The sequence below is a fragment of the Denticeps clupeoides genome, chromosome 9 (assembly GCF_900700375.1).
Source record: "Denticeps clupeoides chromosome 9, fDenClu1.1, whole genome shotgun sequence".
NCBI lineage: Eukaryota > Metazoa > Chordata > Actinopteri > Clupeiformes > Denticipitidae > Denticeps > Denticeps clupeoides.
This window is the reverse complement of record NC_041715.1, coordinates 3,453,338-3,478,067: the sequence shown is the minus strand read 5'-3', so window position 1 is coordinate 3,478,067 and position 24,730 is coordinate 3,453,338. Positions and strand designations below refer to the sequence as shown.

The 24,730-nt window shown below is 47.2% G+C and overlaps 4 protein-coding genes across 9 annotated transcripts; 3 read left to right on the top strand and 1 right to left on the bottom strand.

The window, feature by feature from the left end:
* Positions 1-475: 475 nt before the first annotated feature.
* LOC114796631 (pro-neuropeptide Y-like) lies at positions 476-1,415 on the top strand. Its single transcript, XM_028991000.1, has 3 exons — positions 476-752; positions 1,189-1,284; positions 1,366-1,415. The coding sequence occupies exons 1-3, from the start codon at positions 583-585 to the stop codon at positions 1,388-1,390; spliced, it is 291 nt and encodes a 96-aa protein (XP_028846833.1). The 5' UTR covers positions 476-582; the 3' UTR covers positions 1,391-1,415.
* An 871-nt stretch (positions 1,416-2,286) lies between these two features.
* On the top strand, positions 2,287-9,003 carry LOC114797205 (MAGUK p55 subfamily member 6-like). Of its 6 annotated transcripts, none has more exons than XM_028991933.1 (13): positions 2,287-2,394; positions 4,833-4,883; positions 5,779-5,897; positions 5,996-6,148; positions 6,260-6,412; positions 6,550-6,777; positions 6,872-7,003; positions 7,078-7,174; positions 7,272-7,340; positions 7,428-7,589; positions 7,660-7,862; positions 8,003-8,131; positions 8,214-9,003. In XM_028991933.1, exons 2-13 carry the CDS (start codon positions 4,859-4,861, stop codon positions 8,388-8,390), a joined length of 1,647 nt encoding a protein of 548 aa, XP_028847766.1. In that variant the 5' UTR covers positions 2,287-2,394; positions 4,833-4,858; the 3' UTR covers positions 8,391-9,003. The 6 variants fall into 6 exon arrangements, with proteins under 6 accessions (XP_028847766.1, XP_028847770.1, XP_028847765.1 ...); XM_028991937.1 differs by having other exon boundaries at positions 2,306-2,555; positions 7,275-7,340; XM_028991932.1 differs by having other exon boundaries at positions 2,306-2,555.
* gsdmea (gasdermin Ea) lies at positions 8,836-16,663 on the bottom strand. Its single transcript, XM_028991938.1, has 11 exons — positions 16,559-16,663; positions 16,364-16,417; positions 13,545-13,758; positions 13,251-13,443; positions 12,985-13,159; positions 10,512-10,632; positions 10,288-10,443; positions 10,083-10,210; positions 9,857-10,001; positions 9,633-9,706; positions 8,836-9,562 (listed from the first exon to the last, which is right to left on the bottom strand). The coding sequence occupies exons 3-11, from the start codon at positions 13,753-13,755 to the stop codon at positions 9,317-9,319; spliced, it is 1,449 nt and encodes a 482-aa protein (XP_028847771.1). The 5' UTR covers positions 13,756-13,758; positions 16,364-16,417; positions 16,559-16,663; the 3' UTR covers positions 8,836-9,316.
* A 5,123-nt stretch (positions 16,664-21,786) lies between these two features.
* On the top strand, positions 21,787-24,652 carry nfe2l3 (nfe2 like bZIP transcription factor 3). The gene is made up of 4 exons (XM_028992110.1): positions 21,787-22,288; positions 22,621-22,713; positions 22,794-22,862; positions 23,019-24,652. The coding sequence occupies exons 1-4, from the start codon at positions 22,004-22,006 to the stop codon at positions 24,132-24,134; spliced, it is 1,563 nt and encodes a 520-aa protein (XP_028847943.1). The 5' UTR covers positions 21,787-22,003; the 3' UTR covers positions 24,135-24,652.
* Positions 24,653-24,730: the final 78 nt, after the last annotated feature.

Sequence of the window (24,730 nt, the reverse complement as noted above, 5' to 3'; positions counted from 1 at the left end):
TCAATTGAAGCACAAATGGGCTGTTAAACTGTCTGTGTGTGTGTTTCTCCAGAACTCTCCAGCTGCTCTTTTAAAACCCCAAAAGCAAGACCTGACACCTCCAGTCCATCGCTACTGGAATGAGATTCCTATTTCAGCAGAGAACCTGAACACACAAAGTTGTGTGTGTGTATGTTGAGTTGTATGTTATGTTGTGTGGCTTCAGGATGCTGTGTCCAAATTCTGCTCTTAACCAATAAAACACTATAAATAATTCATCTGCAGTGTGGCTCCCTGATGATGATGATGAAGCTGATGATGGTTCCATTCTGGTTTTCAATATCAGAACCTTAAATGTCCAATCAGTAATACACATGCACACACACAGACACACACACACACACACGCAATGTTGACGTCTCCTGCTTAGGGTTAGTATTTAAGGCAGAGACCTTGGTGCTTGGACAGAATGCCACCTCAGCGGCGGCGGCAGCAGCAGGAACCCAGATCCACAGCGAGTTACGCTCCACGCCACCCTTCTGCGCGGGTTCTAGTGGGTCCAGACGTTCCTGGCAGATTTTAAGCTGTGCCGTGGATCGTGCGATGCGTCCGTACGCGTGCTGCGCCGTGTGGCTGGCGCTGCTGTGCCTGGGCGCGGGGACCCGCGGGTACCCGACTAAACCCGACGACCCGGGAGCGGGCGCGCCGGCGGAGGAGCTGAGCAAGTACTACGCCACGCTGCGCCACTACATCAACCTGATCACGCGGCAGCGGTGAGGCCAATCAGAGCGCATTATTGGTGGCAACTGTTATGTTATGCACGTGTTATATTTGTTTATTTTAATATTCCAGAGTAAAGACATTTACATTTACGGCATTTACCAGACGCCCTGATCCAGAGCGACTTACAATCAGTAGTTACAGGGACAGTCCCCCCCCTGGAGACACTCAGGGTTAAGTGTCTTGCTCAGGGACACAATGGTAGTAAGTGGGATTTGAACCTGGGTCTTCTGGTTCAAAGGCGAGTGTGTTACCCACTAGGCTACTACCACCCTACTAAAGACAATTTAAAAACCTGTGTATGTTATATGTGGGGGTATGTGCGTGTGTGTTTGTGAGTGTGTGGGTTATTATTGTTAGGGCTCATTTATTCTTGATTATTATTATTCGGTTGTGTGTGTTCAGTTTGTGCGTTTTATCTCCTCCCAGGTATGGGAAGAGGTCAGGTTCGGACTCGCTGGTCAAAGATCTGCTGCTGGAGGAGCCAATGCTCCACCCACAGGGCAGACCCCGCCCACCGGGCAGGTCAGAGGCGGGATTTAAATTGGACGCGCGAAGGAGGTGAAAATTGAATTTTAAAATGCTGAATTTCCGTCTCACTCTTAGATATGACGAGATGCTTCTCTGGTGACATCTGACCTTCTGACCTGCAGCACAAACTTCTCATCCTGATCAGTCCAGTGTTTCCTGAAGCTCCTGAACTGTTTAGCAGTGTGATTTTTTTTGTGTGTGTGTGTGACAATAAAGAGAATAAAGCACCATTGTGTGGATGGATGTGAACAAGACGACACACACCTCCGTAGGGAAAGGAGGGGCTTTACATTAGGGGTCAAAGGTGACATAATCTGCAGTTTGCTCTTCACACTGCACAGTAAATAAATGAATGGATTTAACTATTTTTCTGGATAAAGATAAAAACCTCAAATGTAGGAGCCGAATCTTGGTTTCGTTTTTTTAATGACGTACAAAATTGTATATATATAAAAAACAGCATAAAATAATTTCCATCTGTACGTGAGACTGCTGAAATTCTGTGTATTCTGAAATTATCTACGTCACTCCTGCAATCCACAACTGTGTGATTTCATACAGATATGAATATAATTAAAGAATATCAAACCTTGGAATTAACATTAGTAAATAATAATAACAATAATTCCCTTCCATCATCTTATAAAATGTGTACATTAAAACTTTCTATAATGGCTCTTATTTCAGTTCCATTTGCAGAAAATTAATTACAGCATAAAAAAGTACAAAATTTAATCTGGATGGTATGTGGTGCGCTGCTTTATGGGGTCAGGTGGAACCAGAGATCCGGGTTCCACCGGGTTCTGCAGCCCCAGTTCCCCGCCTTTTCAATAGAACAACATTTGTGATGTTCCAAGTTGACAATGGATATTAAAACATGCATACACCTCAGTACATTTATTTATCGTTATTATTTTTTTATTGTTACTGTTCTACTGTTTGGCGCGCTGATTGGCCAGCTCTGTCTGGCGTCACGCAGAGGGGCGTGTCCGGCAGATCTGATGTCACCACGTGACGCCGAGCTCCGGGACAGTGGAGGTTTGAATCGGAACCGGGACACTGTGCAGGACCGGCCGACCCAGTGCGTCCTTCAGCGGCTCGGCGGTAAGTTTCCGCTCCGCTCCGGACGGAAGGAGGGGAGAAGAAGGAGAAAAGGAGGTGGTGGTGCGGACAGGAGACGCTCCGGGATGAAATCGTTTCTCTGGACGCTGGATTATTAATTTATTTTCTTCAGATATCGACGACCGTCTGCAATTAAAAATTCGGTATTATATCTACACACATATGCACACACACACACACACACACACACACACACACACACATACAACACATACACACACACACGCACGCATACAGCTATACATATGTGTGTGTGTGTGTGTGTGTGTGTGTGTGTAGAGCGTGTATGCACTTTTGGTCATGCCCCAATGACCTGGTGGCCAGATGGTTCACTGACCACAGGCCAGGCCAGAGGCATTAAGATTGGGTTAGAGGGAGATGCTGCAGGATCCTTCCGGGACCTTTAACCCCAACGTGTCCTCATATGCATTTACAAATGCTTTTAAAACTGTTTAAATAAATTTATGTCTTTGCAGCACTGATATCTGACCATGACCCTGAACTTCCACCTCTTCCAGCACAGAATCTTACAGGAACTAATCTGCTGAACTGTGATCTACATTTATAATTGATGATCTTTGAATTCAGACCAGATCAGATCTCAGATCAGCTGTCCCAGCGCAGACACACTCGTCCCTGAGATACTTTTACTTCATTTCCAACAGTGACCTCATTTAGACTCTGTACTTGCACCACACACACACACACACACACACAAATACACAAATACGCAAGGCCCTGAAGGAGAGGGGGGAGAGAAAGACGAGCGAAGTCATGTGACAGAGTGGGTTATGTCACACACGGTACTCCACACTCAAAAACAGGAATGAGCTGTGAATGTGTGCTTAAGAGAGAGAACTAGAGACAGAATTTAGTCCATAACGATAAAATATTGTCATAATAATTATTGTTCTGTCATTATTATTTGTGGTTGAGTGAACCAATCCTCTTATGCTGGGGTGCTTGTGGGGCACAGTATGACCTACATATGACCGGTGTGTGTGTGTCTGGCGCTTGGTCTCTCCCTCCCCCCCATTCCCATATCTTCAGCCTCTTCAGTTGCAGCCGACAGCCAACGTGAGTAAAACACGCTCCAGACGTTCTCAGTGGGACAGCACTGTGTGGGTGTGCTTGTGTGACAGATATCATAGGGTCAAATTGAGGCTTCGAGTCCTTTACTTACTGTTTAACTGAAGTGATAGTCACAAAACAAACGGTCCTCCTTCAGGCTGCCTGGCAACAAAGGAGGTGGGAGGGGCTCGGTTTCAGGTTTATATGTGCAGAATGTCTTCAGACTCGGAGGTCATTTAAAATAAAAGATGTCATGATGTATTGAATAGTAGAACTAAGACGTAAACCTGAAGTAAAACAAGTAAAAGTACAAAATATTATTTGAGTTAATTTAATCAGTGAAGTTATCTTATAACTGGAGTGGTGATGTAGAGTAATGGTGATGGACTGATTTGAAAGTGAGATGATGATGATGGGGTGATAGTGGCGATGTTGAATGATTGTGATATGGAGTAATGTGATGATGACTTGATGGGGTGATGGAGGCATAGTGAGGATGCTGAATGACTGCTGTGGGGTGATATGATAATGAGATGATGATGAAGGTATAGTGGGGATGTTGCTTGACTGCTGTGGAGTAATGTCATGATGACTTCATGGGGTGATGGAGGGATGCTGGGGATGTTGGTTGGAGTTGTGGAGTGCTGTGATAATGAGATGATGATGATGGAAGGATAGTGGTGATGTTCAATGACTGTGCTGTGGAGTAATGTGAGGATGGGGTGATGGAGGGATGGTGGGGATGTTGGTTGGAGTTGTGGAGTGATGTGATAATGAGATGATGATGATGGAGGGATAGTGGTGATGTTCAATGACTGTGCTGTGGAGTAACGTGAGGATGGGGTGATGGAGGGATGGTGGGGATGTTGGTTGGAGTTGTGGAGTGATGTGATAATGAGATGATGATGGAGGGATAGTGGTGATGTTTAATGACTGTGCTGTGGAGTAATGTGATGATGAAATGATGGGGTGATTGAGGGATGGTGGGAATGTTGGTTGGCATGGCATGAAAATGTGATGATGGAGTTATAGTGATAATGTGGGGTTATTTGGTGTGATGTGTGTGCATGTCTGTGTGTGTTGCAGTAAACTGTTCCTTTGCTGATGAGAACAGTAAGCCTCAGTGCTGCTCTAGAACAATAAGAGGTTTGCCGTGAAGAGTACCAGGGGCAGAGTGTGTGCGTGTGTGTTTAGTAGCGCTTTGTCTGTGTTGGAGACACAGTTGTGTGATGGACTGTAATACAGAAACGTTGTAGCCTAGAGGCAGTGTTATCTTGTAATTCATTTATTATTTTTGCTTCCATTAGGTTTTTCTTTCATTTATGTGTTTGTTTTGTGTGTGTTTTTAGGATCACACTACTGAGCTGTTGGATTGATGGTGTGTACAATCGTAGGGACAGGTGAGTGTGTGTTTATAACATCTTCAATATAATTCATGTGCCTGGTCTGGTGGTCGATCCTGGGCCGCTGTGCTTCCGTACGGGATTATAATCCCATTGGGATTTACAGCATGCAGACTCGGGCTGGGGGGTTGGCAGGATTAGGGGTAGAGGGCCAGATCCTCTTACAGATCCACCACTTCTGACACACCAGTCATACCACCCGGCAGAACTTCAGAGAGAGAGAGAGAGATGTGTGAGACGCACTTAGTGCCGATTATATAAAATGTGTGCTTGTGTGTGTTGGAGGGGCGGGGTCTACACTGAGCTCTCGACACATGCAGCAGGGGATTGTGGGATTATGTTGATGTGGGCAGAATGTGAGTTCCACATCGGTAGGTTTCTCTTGCCATGTTCTAGGATCAAACTGGCAGCCTCACACATGCTGCCTGTGGTTTTCAGTGAGTGTTTGAGTGTACGATGGTCACTCTGAGACGGTCCAGGCTGTTTACCCAGCAGAACTTTACGAACACACACAGTGTCAGCGCTGGAATACCCCGGGATGTTCATGTCAGGTCACAGATGCAGTGCAGTGTGAGCTGCAGCCAGGGATTGGCAGGAAAGTCCGAAGTAGCAATGCCCAGTTCCATCGACGTAGTAAATGAGAGCGTCCTACCCGTTCATCCGAGAGAAATGCACCATCCGGATTAGAGAAGTTAGACCCACCATGGTTTCACCAGCACAGAAGGTGATTGAACGTTGTCTTTATGATGGAAGGTTTCGCTGTTCCACACGTTCTACATTAAAATTAGCCAGTTCAGGAGAGTTCAGGAGTCTTTCTAGAAACCATAAATCAGTGTTAATGGTGTATGTGTGTGTGTGTGTGTGTGGGGTGTGTGTACGTGTGTGTCTGCAGCGATGCAGCAGGTGTTGGATAATTTGGGGGAGTTCCCCTCGTCCGCTGGAAGCCAAGACCTTGACCTGATCTTCCTTCGAGGAATTATGGAGAGTCCCATTGTGCGCTCACTGGCGAAGGTGACACACACTTACACACACACACACACACACACACACACACAAAGTGAGAATGTGCACGTAAAGTGAAGTGTGTGTGAATGTGTGCGTTCTTGCAGGCTCATGAGCGTCTAGAGGACGTGAAGCTGGAGGCGGTGCAGGAGAACAACGTGGAACTCGTTACTGAGATCCTAGGTGACATCACTGGCCTGAGCAACCGCGATGACAGTGCAGCGGAACTGTCCAGGATCCTGCAGGAGCCACACTTCCAGGTGTGAATTTCATCATCATCTTCATCATCATCATGAATAATAATCCAGGTGGTGCTGCTGGTAGGGGCGGGGTCATTACAGCCTGTAATAACATCGTGTCCTCCCCCTCAGTCACTCCTGGAAGCTCATGATATGGTGGCTACGAAGTGCTACGAAGCCCCGCCTCCACCAGAAGCTACTAATGAGGCACTGGTGAACAGCGCTCTCATGCAGGCGGACGCTGTGAGGATGATCGGCATTCGCAAGAAGGCTGGAGAACCACTGGTGTGTGTGTGTGTGTGTGTGTTCATTACTGCATTAATTGTAAAATTCCCTTATTTTGGAAATATAAAAATGATCTGACTGCTCCCTCTAGTGGCCACCACTGCAGAATCAAACAGACTGTGTGTGTTCCTGTTCAGGGCGTGACATTCCGTGTGGAGAAGGACGATCTGATCATCGCACGGATTCTCCACGGCGGCATGATTGACAGGCAGGGTCTCCTGCATGTAGGTGACATCATAAAGGAAGTGAATGGGCGGGACGTGGGGAACAATCCGACCGAGCTACAGGATCTTCTGAAGGAGATCAGTGGAGCGATCACCCTGAAGATCCTGCCCAGTTACAGAGACACACCCTCACCTCCACAGGTACACACACACTCACACTCACACACACACACACACACACACACACACTGCCCAGACACATGGTGTTAGTGTGTATCTGTTGTCCCTCTTCCAGGTGTATGTAAAGCCACACTTTGACTACAATCCAGCCAATGACAATTTAATCCCGTGTAAGGAGGCGGGGCTAGCATTCTCCCGGGGGGACGTCCTTCAGATTGTGAACAGGGAGGATCTGAACTGGTGGCAGGTGAGCCTTGCGATGTCATTGGTGGATCCTGTTCATGTTGTTTTAAATGCACCTTCGTGTTTCTCTCCTGCCAGGCTTGCCATGTTGTGGGCGGGGCTACAGGTCTGATCCCCAGTCAGTTTCTAGAAGAAAAGAGGAAAGCGTTTGTCCCAAAAGACTGGGATGGGTCAGGTAAACAAACACCCACACGCAGAGTCCTTTTTAGGACCACTGTAAGACGTTCCATCTGAAGGCCTCTGGAGCTGAAACGTTCTCCTGTCCTCCTCAGCAGTGCTGTGTGGGACAGTATCAGGGAAAAAGAAGAAGAAGATGATGTACCTGACGGCCAGGAACGCAGGTGAGTCCGCTTTCGGATCGGTCCAGGGTTCAGGTTTTCTGCCGGCCTTTCTGATTAGCTGACCGGAGCCTCCATTGTTGGTTGCAGAGTTCGACAGGCATGAGCTTCAGATTTACGAGGAGGTGGCCAGGATGCCACCGTTCCAAAGGAAGACCATGGTTCTGATTGGCGCTCAGGGGGTGGGCAGACGGAGCCTGAAAAACCGTCTGGTTTTGCAGCATCCGGCGCAATTCGGAACAACAGTTCCCTGTAAGCATGAACACACACACACACACACACACAGAGAGCCACCCTTACACTCACTCTCTCCTGATGTCAGTCACATCTCGGCGGCCGCGTGACGACGACAGGGATGGACACTCGTATCGGTTTGTGAGTCGGATGGAGATGGAGATGGACATTCGGGCGGGGCGCTACCTGGAGCACGGTGAGTACGACGGCAACCTGTACGGAACCAAGATGGAGTCCATTCATGAGGTGGCTAAGACTGGACGCACCTGTATTCTGGATGTCAACCCACAGGTGAGGAACCGGAGAGACACCAAGCGCAGAACCGAGAAAAAAAGTGCTGAGTCAGATCTCGACCAGTCAGAGCCAAGTTATGAATTCGGACGCTGTCTTCACAAGTCCTGATCATGACGTCTCTCTCTGTCTGTCTCCAGGCCCTGAAGCTGGTGAGGACGGGCGAGTTCATGCCGTTCGTTGTCTTCATCGCGGCCCCTGACTTTGAGACGCTGAAGTCGATGCATCAGGCTGCACTGGATGCTGGACTCAGCAGGAAACAGCTGACAGTGAGTCCCGAATCCGTCCGAGTGTGTGAGTGTGTGAGTGTGTGTGTCTGCGCTGAGTCTGTGACGCGGGTTTCCCCATCAGGACGTGGATCTGAAGAAGACGGTGGACGAGAGCGCCCGCATTCAGAGAACCTACAGGCACTACTTCGATCTGGCCATCGTCAACAACAACCTGGACGCCGCGTTCGAGGCGCTGCAGGACGCCGTCCAGCAGCTCGGCTCCCAGCCACAGTGGGTCCCCGTCAACTGGGTCTTCTGAACCTGTGTGTAAGCAGCCCCTCTCAGTTCCTGGCCACACCCACGGGATGCCAAACCCCCAAACCCCGGGACTTTCTACTCAAGCCGGATCTTAATTTATTTTATTACGGGAAATTTTGTATCAAACATTTCTAGTCACATCAGTACGGCCAAACTGGAGATGGTGTGTGTCTGTGTGTGTGTTTAAAATATGAATTTTCCAATCAAGAACAACTGAGCTCATCATCGCTATCATGTTTTTAATACAGGAGATCTCCACTCCACTAGATATTATCATTAATAGAGATTCTTTATGGGGAAATAATCAGCATTACCAGCTGAGTAAATCAGAACCTGTAAAAGTCCCTCTAAACCCGATTCAGCTGTTCTGCTTTCTTTATGGGACCGTTAGTTTAGTACAGTACAGTATAGTACAGCCTTTTCTTCCCATGATCCTTTGTGTCGTAGTTTTTAATGTCAACATTGTTGTCTATTCTTTGTGTTCTGTCCGCTCATCACTTCCTGTTGCCTGCTTTTCACATTTGTTTTCAGTTGAAATGTTATCAGTTCTTATCTAATGTGGTGAAAAGGACCCCCAAAAAACAATAAATGATGATGCCATTCATCTCATCACAGATGCATCAGTGCCAGTTTTCTTGTGTGTTGGATTAAAAATGAAATCCTTAATATGATGATAGAGAAGATACCAGGTCTTATTACAGGTTTTATAAGATATTACTGATATGAAATACTGGTACGGTCTTACAATACATGACAAAAGTTCTGAAATATCATCACATCACACACAGATGAGGAATAAAGAACATCAGAATGCAAAATTCTCAACATGGAACAGTTCTGCAAGCATCTGCTGAACTTCTGGGACATTGGCATCGTCACCATCGTCCATCATCATCATTTGTTGAGTTGTTCTGCTACCCTGAGTGGTTACAATGGCACAGGGAATGTCCCCGTGCTGCTCAGGCAGTTCAACCCATGGACAGCAACACACAGCAGCAGAGGGCGCAGGTCCCGGGTGTCCTGAGACTCCGCCCACACGCCGCCCATCTCTCGCTTCAGCGCCACGCCCGCCGAGTCCAGCAGCTGCTCCGCCCGGAGCAAAAACTCCGCACTCTGCAGATGTGGTGGCAGCTCATCGACATGGAGGATCTGAGATCCCAGCAGAGCGGCTACCTGGAAACACACACGAGTCATTGAGTGTGTGTGTGTGTTTGTGTGTGAGTACGTTATGAGTGTAAATTACCAGCTGATTGATGGAGGACAGAAGCCCGTCGGAACAGCATGAGACCAACTGATCTAAACAGTTGGGAGGGAGCTCTGAACACACAAACACACACACACACACACACTGTGAATTCTTCCCACTGAGTAAGAAACAGGATGGAATAAAATAAAACACTTATTTGCTCCTGTACTACAAAGATGCTGATTGGTCAGTAAGGATCTGGTCATGTGATTGCTACATACCCTCTAGGGCGCTTACAAGCAGATGCATGGCCCTGATTGAGGGGGCATTCGGACTCGAGGATCCCTCATTGGTTGAGCCATTCTGGGAGCTGCTGGTTGATGCAGACTGTAGGCAGGTTGGGTCACCTGAACATAAATCATCCAACTAGGAGAGAAAGGATGTCACAGTTCTACTTCCTGCTTAGTAATAACGGGGGGATGTGATTGGTCCAGAGCTGTCACTCACCTTTTCCTCCAGCAGCCAGAGAGAGACATGGTCAGGCAGGAGGGAAGTCAGCAGGTGGAGCAGATCTGACCGGGTTGAGTCCACAAGACAACACAGGTGCTGCAAGTCTATCTTAACCTGCATTAACTCTACACACACACAAACACATGATGAATGAACAAAAATACACACATCCATTCCCTAATAAACGTAAAGTTACCCGTACGCTGCTGTATGTTCACAAGTGGAATTCCTGCCCCATGTTTCTCCTGGTCTGGCTCCACCCTTGCGCCATCCCCATGGTCCACCTCATCCACCCAAGAGCGGCGGGAGGTTCTCCCAGATGCAAATCCACCCTGAACTTCAGGCTGAAGGCAAAACTCTGCAGACACACAAAATAAATATGTGCAGAGACACAAATAAATATGTCACACACAAACACACACTCACCATAGTTGCCATTTTCTTTGATGAGGAGGTCAATGACACTGTAGGCCAGAACAGTGTTGGGAGGGATCTCCATGGAAACGTCACTGTCCAGCTGTACCGATGTGCTCTCACTCACACTGACCTGAGAACACACACAAAACAAAACACACCAGGTTGTTAAAACAAATCCACAAACATTACAGAACAGTAAAACAGCAGAATTTTGAGGAGTGTCTATGTAACTCTCTATGTGTTTGTGTGTGTTAATGTTAGTGAGTTTATGTGTTCGTTTTTGCGTGTTAGAATTTGTGTGTGTTAGCATTTGTATGGTAGAGTTTGTGTTTGCATGTTAGTTGTGCATGTTAGTATTTGTGTGTGTTTGTGTTAGTGTTTGTGTGTGTTAATGTTAGTGTGTTTGCATATTACTGTTTGTGTGTTAGTATTGGTGTGTTAGCGTTTGTGTGTTTGCATGTTAGTGTTTGTGTGTTAATGTTAGTGTGTTTGCGTGTTAGTATTTGTATGTTAGCGTTTGTGTATTGGTGTTTGTGTGTTAATGTTAGGGTGTTTGCATGTTAGTGTTTGTGTGTTAGTATTTGTGTGTTACTGTTAGTGTATTGGTGTTTGTGGGTGTTAATGTAAGTGTGTCTGCATGTTAGTGTTTGTGTGTTAATGTTAGTGTGTTTGCATGTTAGTGTTGGTGTGTTAGCGTTTGTGTATTGCTGTTTGTGTGTTTGCATGTTAGTGTTTGTGTGTTAGTATTTGTGTGTTAGCGTTTGTGTACAGGGAGTGCAGAATTATTAGGCAAATGAGTATTTTGTCCACATCATCCTCTTCATGCATGTTGTCTTACTCCAAGCTGTATAGGCTCGAAAGCCTACTACCAATTAAGCATATTAGGTGATGTGCATCTCTGTAATGAGAAGGGGTGTGGTCTAATGACATCAACACCCTATATCAGGTGTGCATAATTATTAGGCAACTTCCTTTCCTTTGGCAAAATGGGTCAAAAGAAGGACTTGACAGGATCAGAAAAGTCAAAAATAGTGAGATATCTTGCAGAGGGATGCAGGACTCTTAAAATTGCAAAGCTTCTGAAGCGTGATCATCGAACAATCAAGCGTTTCATTCAAAATAGTCAACAGGGTCGCAAGAAGCGTGTGGAAAAACCAAGGGGCAAAATAACTGCCCATGAACTGAGAAAAGTCAAGCGTGCAGCTGCCAAGATGCCACTTGCCACCAGTTTGGCCATATTTCAGAGCTGCAACATCACTGGAGTGCCCAAAAGCACAAGGTGTGCAATACTCAGAGACATGGCCAAGGTAAGAAAGGCTGAAAAACGACCACCACTGAACGAGACACAGTAGCTGAAACGTCAAGACTGGGCCAAGAAATATCTCAAGACTGATTTTTCTAAGGTTTTATGGACTGATGAAATGAGAGTGAGTCTTGATGGGCCAGATGGATGGGCCTGTGGCTGGATTGGTAAAGGCCAGAGAGCTCCAGTCCGACTCAGACGGCAAGGTGGAGGTGGAGTACTGGTTTGGGCTGGTATCATCAAAGATGAGCTTGTGGGGCCTTTTCGGGTTGAGGATGGAGTCAAGCTCAACTCCCAGTCCTACAGGAAGAAGTCTGCATCCTTCAAGAAAAACATGATTTTCATGCAGGACAATGCTCCATCACACGCGTCCAAGTACTCCACAGCGTGGCTGGCAAGAAAGGGTATAAAAGAAGAAAAACTAATGACATGGCCTCCTTGTTTACCTGATCTGAACCCCATTGAGAACCTATGGTCCATCATCAAATGTGAGATTTACAAGGAGGGAAAACAGTACACCTCTCTGAACAGTGTCTGGGAGGCTGTGGTTGCTGCTGCACGCAATGTTGATGGTGAACAGATCAACACACTGACAGAATCCATGGATGGCAGGCTGGTAGTAGCCTAGTGGGTAACACACTCGCCTATGAACCAGAAGACCCGGGTTCGAATCCCACTTACTACCATTGTGTCTCTGAGCAAGACACCTAACCTTGAGTTGCTCCAGGGGGGCTGTCCCTTTAAATACTGATTTTAAGTTGCTCTGGAAAAGGGCGTCTGATAAATGCTGTAAATGTAAATGTAAATGTTGAGTGTCCTTGAGTGTAATTGAAATGGGTATATATTTGTTTTTTGTTCATTTGCCTAATAATTATGCACAGTAATAGTCACCTGCACACACAGATATCCCCCTAAAATAGATAAAAACTACTTCCAAAAACATTCAGCTTTGATATGAGTTTTTTGGGTTCATTGAGAACATGGTTGTTGTTCAATAATAAAATTATTCCTCAAAAATACATCTTGCCTAATAATTCTGCACTCCCTGTATTGGTGTTGTGTGTGTTAATGTAAGTGTGTTTGCATGTTAGTGTTTGCGTGTTAGAATGTATGTGTTGGTTTTTGTATGTTTATTAGGGTTAGAATGTGGAAATTGTTCATGAGTTGAACGTTCTGTACCTGTATGCTCCTGCTGCCCAGGGCTCTGAGAACAGCGGAGCAGGTTCCACGCTGCAGGCCGGAGAACATTATGGAGCAGGGAGAGGAGGTGATGATCCTCTGTTTCAGGACGGCCAGAACAGAACCCAACTGAGAACCTGTCTGCTGAACCAAGGGGTGGTGCAAATCCACCAGCCTACAGAACAACAGAGGTCAAAGTTACACACCTAAACACACACACACACAGTGTGCTGCAGTGTGTGTGTGTGTGTGTGTGTTTTACTGACCGGTCTTCAGAGCTGTCCAGCAGCATTCGCACGTTCACCACCTCCTTGCGCAGTTTTCCAAAAGACGACTGGAGCTGAGAGGAGCCCCGCCCCTCTGCCTGCATCCTGGCTCCTCCCATTTCAGCGTGTAGAGCCCCACCCATTTTCTCTGTGTATGTACCCTTATAATTCATGAAGTCTGTTGTAATCAGTTCTGCACAATCAGACACACACAAATACTCGTCAGTAACCCACACAAACACAAAAACCTTCATACAACACAGAGGCAGAATTGAATTGTGTGTTTGTGTATACCTATCTTTGGTGACTTCCTGCCGGTTGTGATGTGTGTGAGGGTGAAGTCGGTGGGCCTGTACTTGGCTCGGCTCCACGGCCATCGTCCGGGTCGCTTTAGAACCACACCCAGCGGTTGCAGCCTATCCGAGTCCGCCAGCCGGGACACTCCGATCAGAGAACCATCCGGGTCAATCTGCCGGACCAGGTGACCGGTGGCCTTCCCTAACATCTCCTAAGACCAAGCAACAATTTTCCAATGAAGAGACGTCCTGCACATAGGTTCCTAAAGAACTTGCTTTGTTCCCTCTGCCCCAATAACACCGGGTGCAAAACAGTCACTTACTCATTCGCTGTAATTTTTTTTTTTACTTTGTTTATTGGAATTAGAACATGAGCAATAACCACGTTCTCAAATAGTTACAAAAGAAAACAGCTCAAACAATCCCCAAACCTAGACCCCAATAAAAAGAAACAAACAAAAGGAAAAAAAAAAATATACATCCATACATATACAGTACAGGCCAAAAGTTTGGACGCACCTTCTCATTCAACGTGTTTTCTTTATTTTCATGACTATTTACGTTGGTAGATTCTCACTGAAGGCATCAAAACTATGAATGAACACATGTGGAGTTATGTACTTAACAAAAAAGGTGAAATAAGTGAAAACATGTTTTATATTCTAGTTTCTTTGCTCTGATTACTGCTTTACACACTCTTGGCATTCTCTCGATGAGCTTCAAGAGGTCGTCACCTGAAATGCTTCTCCAACAGTCTTGAAGGAGTTCCCAGAGGTGTTTAGCACTTGTTGGGGTCCAGCTCACCCCAAACCTTCTGGATTGGGATCAGGTCTGGTGACTGTGGAGGCCAGGTCTCCACTTTTTGTTAAGTACAGAACTCCACATGTGTTCATTCATAGTTTTTAGAAAAAAATAACCTATCAATAAACAAATACAATAACCCATCAATAAACAACCTATCAATAAACAAATAAATAAAAAATAAAAAAAGAAAATCACCACTGCAAAGCTCCACCCAGACATGAAATGTATCACCCAGGAACAGAAGGGAAATTCTTACTCTTAACCAGATTGAGAAAAGGACCCCAACTTTTTGTCTTAAGGGAACCCCTAAGTGAAAGTCTTATCCTTTCCATTTTAACGGAATAAAGAATATCCTGTATCCAGTGAACTTGGCTGGGAGGTTTAGAGGATACTCATTCGCTGTGCTAAAACACCTACTCAGGGTCACACCTGTCGGAGCCCATCTGGGGACACTGGGCGCAGGGCGGGGACTGAGGTGCCCCACTCACTCATGAACTCAGTTACCATGGGGAACACAGAATATTAACGCACTGTGAGGAGGTTCTCTCTCTTGTCAGGGCATCAGATTCATTTCTGCTTTTATCTGATGTGTCATCACTACTGTACCCAGATCAGGTCACAGAAAAGCACTTTCACAGAAATCTGACACACACACATACACACAGACATAGTGAAGCTCTGTGGTGGTAGATAAAGGATTCCTGGTATTAGACTCAGAATTCCTAGTGCTGATTCAGAATTACTGATGGAAAATGTGGACTTTCTGGTGCTAGACTCAGAATCCCTTGTGGTAGGTTCGGAATTCCAGTTGCTAGCCTATATTCATTTACATTACATTTACATTTACAGCATTTATCAGACGCCCTTATCCAGAGCGACTTACAACCAGTAATTACAGGGACAGTCTCCCTGGAGCAATTTAGGGTTAAGTGTCTTGCTCAGGGACACAATGGTAGTAAGGGGGATTCGAACCCGGGTCTTCTGGTTCATAGGCAAGTGTGTTACCCACTAGGCTACTACCACCCTTCAGAATTACTGATGCTAGATTCAGAAACGCTGGTACTAGACTCAGAAATCCTGGTGCTAGATTAAAAATTCCAGTTGTGATATTCAGAATTCATGATTGTGGATTCAGAATTCCAGTTGCTCGACTGCAAGATTCAGATTTACTGGTGGAATGTTCAGAATTACTGGTGCTAGACTCAGAATTCCTGGAGGGAGATTTATATTCAGAAGTCTGGTGCTTGATTATGAATTACTGGTGGACAATTCAGAATTCTTGGTGCTAGACTCATAATTCCGTTTTGCTAGACTGTGAATTCTTGGTGGTAGATTCAGAATTCCAGTTGCAATATTCAGAATTCCAGTTGCAATATTTATAATTCCAGTTGATGGACTCATAATCCCGAGTGCTAGATTTATAATTCCTTGTGTTAGACTTGTGGGTCTGTTTCTGATTAAGTGCTTCATAACCATCTTGTTTTTTTACTTTTTGCTCTGCATACTGCATCTGAAGGATCTTGCTTTGCAGAAGATCACTCCTAGAACCTATCTTCATCAGGAGATGAGGGTTGGGTATGATATTATCTATGACATGATGATCATGAAATATTCTTCATAACTCTGTCTATTATCAACAAAAAAGCAACATTTGATCAGATTCTCAGTGCCAATGATGTGGGACAGACCTCTTGTCACATGGGGAGATGAAGAGTGGGACTTTCATCACACTCAGCATGGAAGTCATTTCCCAATCAGAGTAAATTCCAAAGGCATGAAATACCAAACACACAATTTATATTCTCAGTGTCATTCAGAACATTCAGCACCATGTCATAAATGATTTTACTCTACATTTATCACGTCCAGTTCCAGCAGAACTCTGTGCTCCAGTAGGTTCTGCTCAGGATCTCAGACCTTGTTAAACAACTGCGCACTTCAGGGGCTCTTCACACGCCCGAGAAGAATGCATTTCGTGAGGTAGAAAGTCTGCTGAAAGATGAAAAGCGTTACCTGACTGTTATCTGTCGCTGTCGGAGTCTCGCGTCCACCGCACAGGCGCCAAATCTGCGTTATAGAAGAGCGTGACGTCACTCGGAGCCCCAACTCCAGAGACTGAGCGGACAGGGACACGCCCACCTGAGCGGCGCTGATGAATATTCATGAGGTAAAAAGTCTGCTGAAAGATGAAAAGCGTGGCCGCGTTACCTGATTGTTATCTGTCGCCGTCCACCGCACAAGCGCCAAATCTGCGTTATAGAAGAGCGTGACGTCACTCGGAGCCCCAACTCCAGAGACGGGGTCTGTTGTGAGCTTCAGTTGTTCAGGACCAGTGGGCGGGGACACGCCCACCTGAGCGGCACTGATGAATAATCATGAGAGTTCTTCCCGCTAAGGGGCGTGTGCGCTGTGGAGGGGCGTGGCCCCGTTGCGCAGAAATGAGAACCTTATGACCGCTGATTGGTTAATGTGATTCGCGTTTCATTCTGTGTCCTAGAACGACACGAACATCCGCGTCTCACGCGGGAAGTCGTGGATCTACTACGGCAGTGGGTTTGAGCAGCGCAGGGTCAATTAAACCGGACACACGCACAGAACACGGTGACAGCAGGTCACGATGACTTGTTGCCATATTTCTGAACACTCCAGCACTTCACATGGAGGAGGACGAACGTTCTAACGTCTTCACTAAAACATTGATTCTCATGAAAGTGAAAGTGAAGTGATTGTCATTGTGAAACACTGCAGCACAGCAAACGGTGACACAACGAAATGTGTCCTCTGTATTTAACCATCACCCTGAGTGAGCAGTGGGCACCATGACAGGCGCCCTTCACGGGACCTTCATCAAGGGGACCTCAGTAGCTCCTTGGCGAATTGGGATTCGAACCGGCAACCTTCTGGCTACGGGGCCGCTTCCTTAACAGCTAGGCCACCACTGCCCCATAATCCATATGTATGGTCCATATGTATGAGGAATAAAGCGCAATAAAGGCCGTTCAACCAAAACCCAACACTCGGAGTGTCTGCTGTGTGTGTGTTTGGAGGGTTTGGGTGATTCATACTGGAAAGTATTGAAGGGATGGAACTCTATAAACTCTCTCTCTCTGACACACACACCCTGGAGGTCTTGGCAATGAGGTTTCTGATGATGTTCTGTGGATTAAATTATCCACAGGACCGACGGCACTAATAAAACTAAAAATCCATAGTAAAATAACATTATTCCATTCATACTTTACACAGAACAATTTGTTTCTGTTAAAAGACAATTTTATTTCAGTTCACATCGATAATCATAAAGACTACAGAACAGGGCAGAACATCAGAGTTCATCTTCTACAGTAGATCCGTAATGGCGCTGTCCTCCTCTGACACCGCACCTTCAAGCAGCTCTCCAGGGTGCATCCTGACAAACCCACACACACACACACACACACACACACGGTCATTTAACATTTCCTGAGACACCGCGTCACTCGTGGGGCGAGAAGGTGTGAGCCACTCACTCGCTCTCCGCCACCAGCTTGGTGAGAAGATCTCGGATCATCTCCGCCGCGCTCGGCGCGCCTCTCCGGCCGAACCTCTGTGGCAGGGTGGCGGACGGCGGGGTCCCGGCGCGGGGACAGTCGCTGCAGATGTAGGAGCGGCCGAAGCGCTGCGGCAGGTTGAGGGAGGACTTGGTTCGGGGCCCGCGCTCCCACTGGTCCGAGCGGCCGAACCGGAGTGGCAGGTTGGCGTGCATGTGGGACGGCTTCCCCGCTGCGGGGTACAGCTTCAGCAGGGAAGGAGCCGACAGGCGGCTGCTGAACTGAATGACGGGCAGCGGGAGGTCGAGAACCTCCAGGCTGCGGGGGGTCTCCTGAAATCGCTGAAAATGTCAGGAACAGAAAGTTAACATGACGAAACACAAAAGACGTTCCTGTTCATAAACCGGGTGGATTAATGAATTGGTTGAAGGTTTGACAGGTGGATTAGTGAGTTGGTCGATGGTTTGATGGGTGGATTAGTGAATTGGTGAAGAGTTTGATGGGTGAATTAGTGAGTTGGTTGGTGGTTTGATAAATAGATTAGCGAATTGGTTGATGGTTTGATGGGTGGGTTAGCGAATTGGTTGCTGGTTTGATGGGTGGATTAATTAATTGGTTTATTGTTTGATGGGCGGAGTAGTGAATTCGCTGATGGTTTGACAGGTGGATTAGTGAATTGGTTGATGGTTTGACAGGTGGATTAGAGAATTGGTGGCTGGTTTGATGGGTGGATTAGCAAATTGGTTGATGGTTTGATGGGTGGATTAGTCAATTGGTTGGTTTGATGGTTTGACGAGTGGATCAGTTAATTGGTTGATGGTTTGATGGGTGGATTAGTGAATTGGTTGCAGGTTTGATGGGTGGATTAGCGAATTGGTTGGTTTGATGGTTTGACGGGTGGATTAGTGAATTGGTTGATGGTTTGACAGGTGGATTAGAGAATTGGTTGATGGTTTGATGGGTGTTACTATACTCTTTTGACTTCTTTTGAAGTCAATCTTTTGATTGATTGATAGAGTATTTCAAACCCAATTATGAACAGGTGAGAGGTCACAGGCCACTTACCTTGATCTTGGGCCAGTGCAGGCTGTTGTCCGGGGCAAGGAGCTCTGGGAGAACCGAAACCCCCTGGATGGACAGAATCAAAGCGGAGAGCAGGAGGGAGAGGCAGAGAGCAACGGGCATCTTGATGTTAGAGTCAGAAACAGCGACACATCCAGATGACCACCTGCTATATATACACACAAACACACACACCCTACAAATGAGAGTGAGTAACGTGCATAACACACACATGCAGTCAAGACTGTTTTGCTAATTAGCTTCTTTTCAGTGCCATGGGAACACAGGATGGAAAATCGAGACAAATGCATGAATGTGTGGTTCTCATCTCAGGTTTAGACACCAAAATTATACCAATAACCAAACACAACCCAGTTATTAATATCAAAAAGCACACCAGTCCATATTCATACAAGTAATATTCCTACTACACGCAACAATAATAAATAAATAAGCAGCACCTGAAGCTCCGCAACTGAATGTGATAAAGTCTTATGTAGCTGTTTATTTATGCTGCAGTCATTCGGGTTCCAACTGATCTGAAGTTGTACGCTGGTTTGATGTTGGTTACTTGATGACCAAAATTTTTTATTTCAAGAACAGTAGCTTTGATCCCAGAAAACTGGAGCATGACCTTGGTTCTGAGCCCTTTGTTTCGCATCTACTCCTGATGTTTTCCACACACGCTGCTTCCTGGCAACTGTCTGTGGACGGCGGTAATGAACAGGACGGAAATTCTTCTCATTCTCACCGCGGCATTCTAATCAGGTCAGACATTTAATAATGACACTGCGTTCTTCTGATAATCAGAACACAGCATTATTTACCAGCCAAATAACCACCAATATTCTACTGAAGCATCAAGAGATCATTCATGTCAACACCACTCTGTCCCCTGTTCTATGAACACATTAATAGGACACAAAAGTGATTTTAATGTCCTGGTTATTTGATGTGTGTCGTCTATTATTATTAAATAAAATCTGATGTTCAGTGAAAGGCAATAAACAGACTGGGGTTAAATATAAATGAGCCCCTGCAGGTGCAGCACACACACACTCGGGAACATGCCAGGACCATGCCAGGAACGCCACTAATGAGCTGCACAATATACAGGCTGTGATGTGAATAGAAACTCACAGCTCACAATTCTACCCAGAATTCAATATTCAGCTGCCTAACGTGCAGCAGGTGGGCTGATCCTGGTTTTGGGGAAAATTAAACTCAGAACTATGAGGCCAAAATGAAATATATGGCATCACACACAAGAGCTGCATCGGTCTCTCTGGGGCTGCAAGGTTCCAAACTGATGCTTGTCAGTTTGTCATCTTGATTTCAACATATTTAACATTTTCCACTAGCGATCTTCACATCCGACCCCTTATATATATAACTGTAAATGCAACTCGGCCACGCCCCTCTTCACTGTTTACGTAGTGCGTCACCACGTGTTGCGTCGTGCGTTGTTTGGCTGTAAGACGAGCGCAGAGATCTGTACCTGGTCGTGCTATTAAAATAACTACAATGAAGTATAATGACGTGGTTCATACTATGGTCATAATTACATAGAATGAAATGGTTCATCGTCGTACATTATGGGTTTTTTTTTTAAATGTTGATTGTACATCGGACAGAGGGTAAAATTGTGGTAGAAGAAATTTGGAGACTTTTTTTGTGCCACCTTCAGTTCCTGTTAAATGACGGTGACATAACTCTCATATTTATTTAGTAATTGAATTATCTGTTTACAATTAGCACTTTTACTTTTAACTGAGGCTTAAATTAACCAAGCATTTCTCACACCATAAATCTCCACAAATCATGCTCAATTACAGCGCTTATAAGTAATTATTTAAAGACACATTGGGCGATATGTCAACTCCATCATCAGGAGTTTTCTCTTGTTTTAAGGATTTTGTCCTTATAGTCATTTACATTTACAGCATTTACCAGATGCTCTTATCCAGAGCGAGTTACGATCAGTAGTTACAGGGACAGTCCCCCCCTGGAGACACTCGGGGTTAAGTGTCTTGCTCAGGGACACAATGGTAGTTAGTGGGATTTGAACCTGATTCTGGTTCATAGGTGAGTGTCATTAAATATATGCTCACAACCTCCATAATTTATAACTTATTTTTTATTTTTGTGCGCATTATGTTTGAGAGCAAATATTTTTAAAATGTATTTTCCAAGCATAACTGCAGGTTAAACTTTGGCCTCTATTTCTTGTACTTTAACCTAAGGTCATGGAGATTACAGGTTCAGATACAGATATAGTGGAATTATAAACCATCGAACTCTTAATGAGACATCAGAGCCTCAAATGTTCAACAGAGAATGGATACTATAGATCTGGCAAACACAATCATCTAGTAACGTTATATTTAAATAATCATGTCTCAATCTAAAATATGTTTTTTGTGTGTGAAATATCGTGTTCATATAAATTGTCTTTATTAGAGGGCTTTTTGGATATATCGTTAAGTTGTAAAGTTAAAAAAAAAAAAGAAAAGAAAAGAAAAAAAGCACGTGCTCCCCACTGCCATCTGCACTCAGTGGGCCACGACGATCCGGAAGTGACGTCAGTTTCCAGTCCGTGTCATATATGACATCAATAATGAATGACAGGACCGGTTGTGTCATTATAAACCGTGTTCGTCGTTCGCGTATTTACACATAGACTCTTAGAACCGAAACTCGTCCTTTAAGAAAGAGACCGAAACAAGTGGAGAATCGCTGAATGCCGGCTACCGACACTTCTGACTGGCCGGTCCATCGGTCCATCTTCCCCTTAGCCAATCAGCGGCTGCGCTGGGGGCTGTGGGCGGGGCGGACGCGGCGGATTATGCGCGCTGGGTGCGGGCGTCCGGTTCGGCTCTTTCTCATCTTTCCTCGAGTTCACCTCAACGCGAAAACAAGCGTCGGTCGCGATGTCGCCGTGTCGCGCGGCGCACTGAGCGGCGGGTGGCGCGGGACGCTCTGGCCGGAGTCGCCCACCGCGTGACGCGCTTTTGTTCGCGCCTCCTCTTTGTTACCGCGTGGCTCGCCGGCCCCGGGCGCAATGCAGCAGGTGAAGAAGTATCTGACGGAGGGTCTGATCCAGGCCGCCATCCTGCTCAGCCTGCTGGGGCCGCCGCCCGTCCCGGGCCCGCACGCCAAGTGCCCCGAGCTGCACCGGCAGCTGGCGCTGCGCGACGTGCGCGCGCTCGCCGCGCCCGCCCGCCGCCGCTTCCCCACGCGCCTCGACGCGTGGCTCGTGCACCTGGTCCGCGGCGACGAGGCCCGCGAGCCCCCGCAGGACGCGCCGGTAGAAGCAGGCGGCCACGTGACAGCGGCGAGCGACGAGGTAACTATCGAGGTCCTCCTCATCATCATGGTCCAGTACCACAACGCTGAGCTCCACCACACCCAGGTCCAGACAGGACGTCTGTGTTCACGGACCAGATTTGGCCTTCATCATCATACACACGCACACACACACGGGTGGGGGGGGTCTGCATCGCTCTCACACACACACACACACACGAAGACTGTTGCACTTGACCTTGGAGGTGTGTGTGTGTGATGGTTGGACAGTCCTGACCCTGCCTGGTTTTAACTCATGGTCGATGAAGGTGTGGCCAGAATTCAGGAAGACTGCTGAGTGTTTGTGTGTGTTTGTGTGTTTCGGAATATGAGGATCTCAGCGTAGTGAAACAGGAGGAAGACGAGGAGGAGATCAGCGCCGCTCCGCTCCACCAGGAAACGCACACGTCTGCAGTGGGACATGAGGTACACACACACACACACACACATACACACAATCTCACACTTACTCCTGGATCTGACCTGTGTGTCTGTGTGTGTTTCAGAGTTTGTTCAGCAGTGGGACAGATCTCCAGCAGCGCTGGCAGGACTTCCTCTCCCTGCCTGAGTTCGATGTGAGTCCTCGTCACACACATTAATCTCCATCCATTAAAATCACGATTTATTTAGTCTTATCACGATTTTATTTATCATCTCCCAACATCTCATGTTGTAGTGTGCACAGAATGTTCATTCTGGCTGTGTGTGTGTGTGTGTGTGTGATCGTACAGGATCTTGAGCGGCTGGCGGACCTGGGCGTGGCCGATTTATCCGCTGCCATCAGCCACAATGTCAGTTTACAGGAGGCCATGGTAACCAGGGCCAGGTGGTCCTCAGGACAGCCAGGTCCTTCGCTGTTACGTCTGGAGTCCAGTAACTCCTCCCTCCCTGACGCGCCCTCTGGGGATGGTGGAGAGTTGCCCCCGCCCCCTTTCCCTCTGGTGAACAACGCCTCTGGGAACGGCGGCGCTCCTGCAGGAGGGGGCGGGTATCTGGACGAAGCCGTGTTTGAGCAGATTGGTCTGCTGGGATTGGAAGGGCTGGACGTGATTGGCTGTGAGCTCCTGGGAGAGGTGGGGTTGGCAGCAGGCTCTGCGCTGCTATTGGACGATCCTGACTCAGACTCTGGTTTATCGGTTGAAAGCTCCAGGAGCTCCGCCTCTCCCTGCATCTCATCATCGTCCGGTTCGCTGTTGGAGTATGAGGGTGGAGCCACTGGCTACAGTAGCGAGGTGGAGTCTCTTCCCCCAAAAGGTGTGGCTTATGCAGAGAGGGTTTATCATGACCACGCCTACTGTGCCCAGCCCCTCCCGGCCAGCATCAAACAGGAAGTAGAGAGTGAGGAGGAGGAAGAGGAGGAGCTTAGCCGTGATGGGCAGCGCGTGCGTGCGCTTGGTTTGCCCTACTCAGCCCTACAGATTGTCAACATGCCCATGGAGCACTTCCTGGAGCTGTTGGAGGGGCGGGGCCTGTCAGGGCCGGAGGCGGGGCTGCTGCGAGACGTGAGGAGGCGGGGTAAAAACAAGCTGGCGGCGCAGAACTGCCGGAAGCGGAAGCTGGAGGCCATCGCCGGACTGCAGTTGGAGGTGGAGGGTCTGGCGGCGCGTCGGGAACACCTCCTCCGCGAGAGGAACCACGTCGGCCGCGCACTCGCGCTCGCCAAGCGCCAGGTGCAGGCGCTGTCGCATGAAGTGCTGCTGGGCCTGCGCGACGAGCGCGGCCGACCTCTGACCCCCAACAGGCACGCCCTGCACTGCACCGCCGACGGACGGGTGGTGGTGCGGCGGCGCGGCGGCAGTGATGCGGGAAAAAATAACAACAAGAGGAAGAAGGAGAAGAAACCGTGAAGGCGGGGTACGGGGGTGTGGCAGAATAACGGCTCCGCCTCTTCCTGTTCCGTGCAGCCTGGAACAGAGATGTTTGGCGATATTAAACACGAGACAATGGAGAGTGTGTATGTGTGTGTTTTGGGTGGTGGGAGGTTTGATCCTCTCTGTCCTGGGGACAGGAAATGGTGATTAAAAATCAACATCAAATGCATTCCGCTGCCCTGAGGAACGTCGCCGGACACCTGCTGCGGCGTCCATGGCGACGTGAAGCTTGTTGCAGTTGCCATGTCACCCATGTCGCAGGAGCTGGAGAACCTGCCGGTGACGCCACGCCGCTTCGTTTTCATGACTACTTATTTCATAAAAACTACCTCACCGCACCGCGTCACACACTCCTGTACGGAACTCCTTTTATACCTGTGTGTGTGTGTGTGTGTGTAGATTTTGGGGTGAACGGTATTTTCAAGACGTTATGAATTACTCTGTGTGTGTGATTATTAATATTATTAAAATAAAATAACTTTTTTTTTGTGAAATCGATTCACCTGCTCTTTTAATTGTTCAAGAACAAAAATAAAAGCTCACCTCCGCGCGGCGACGCTGCGCTGCCGTGC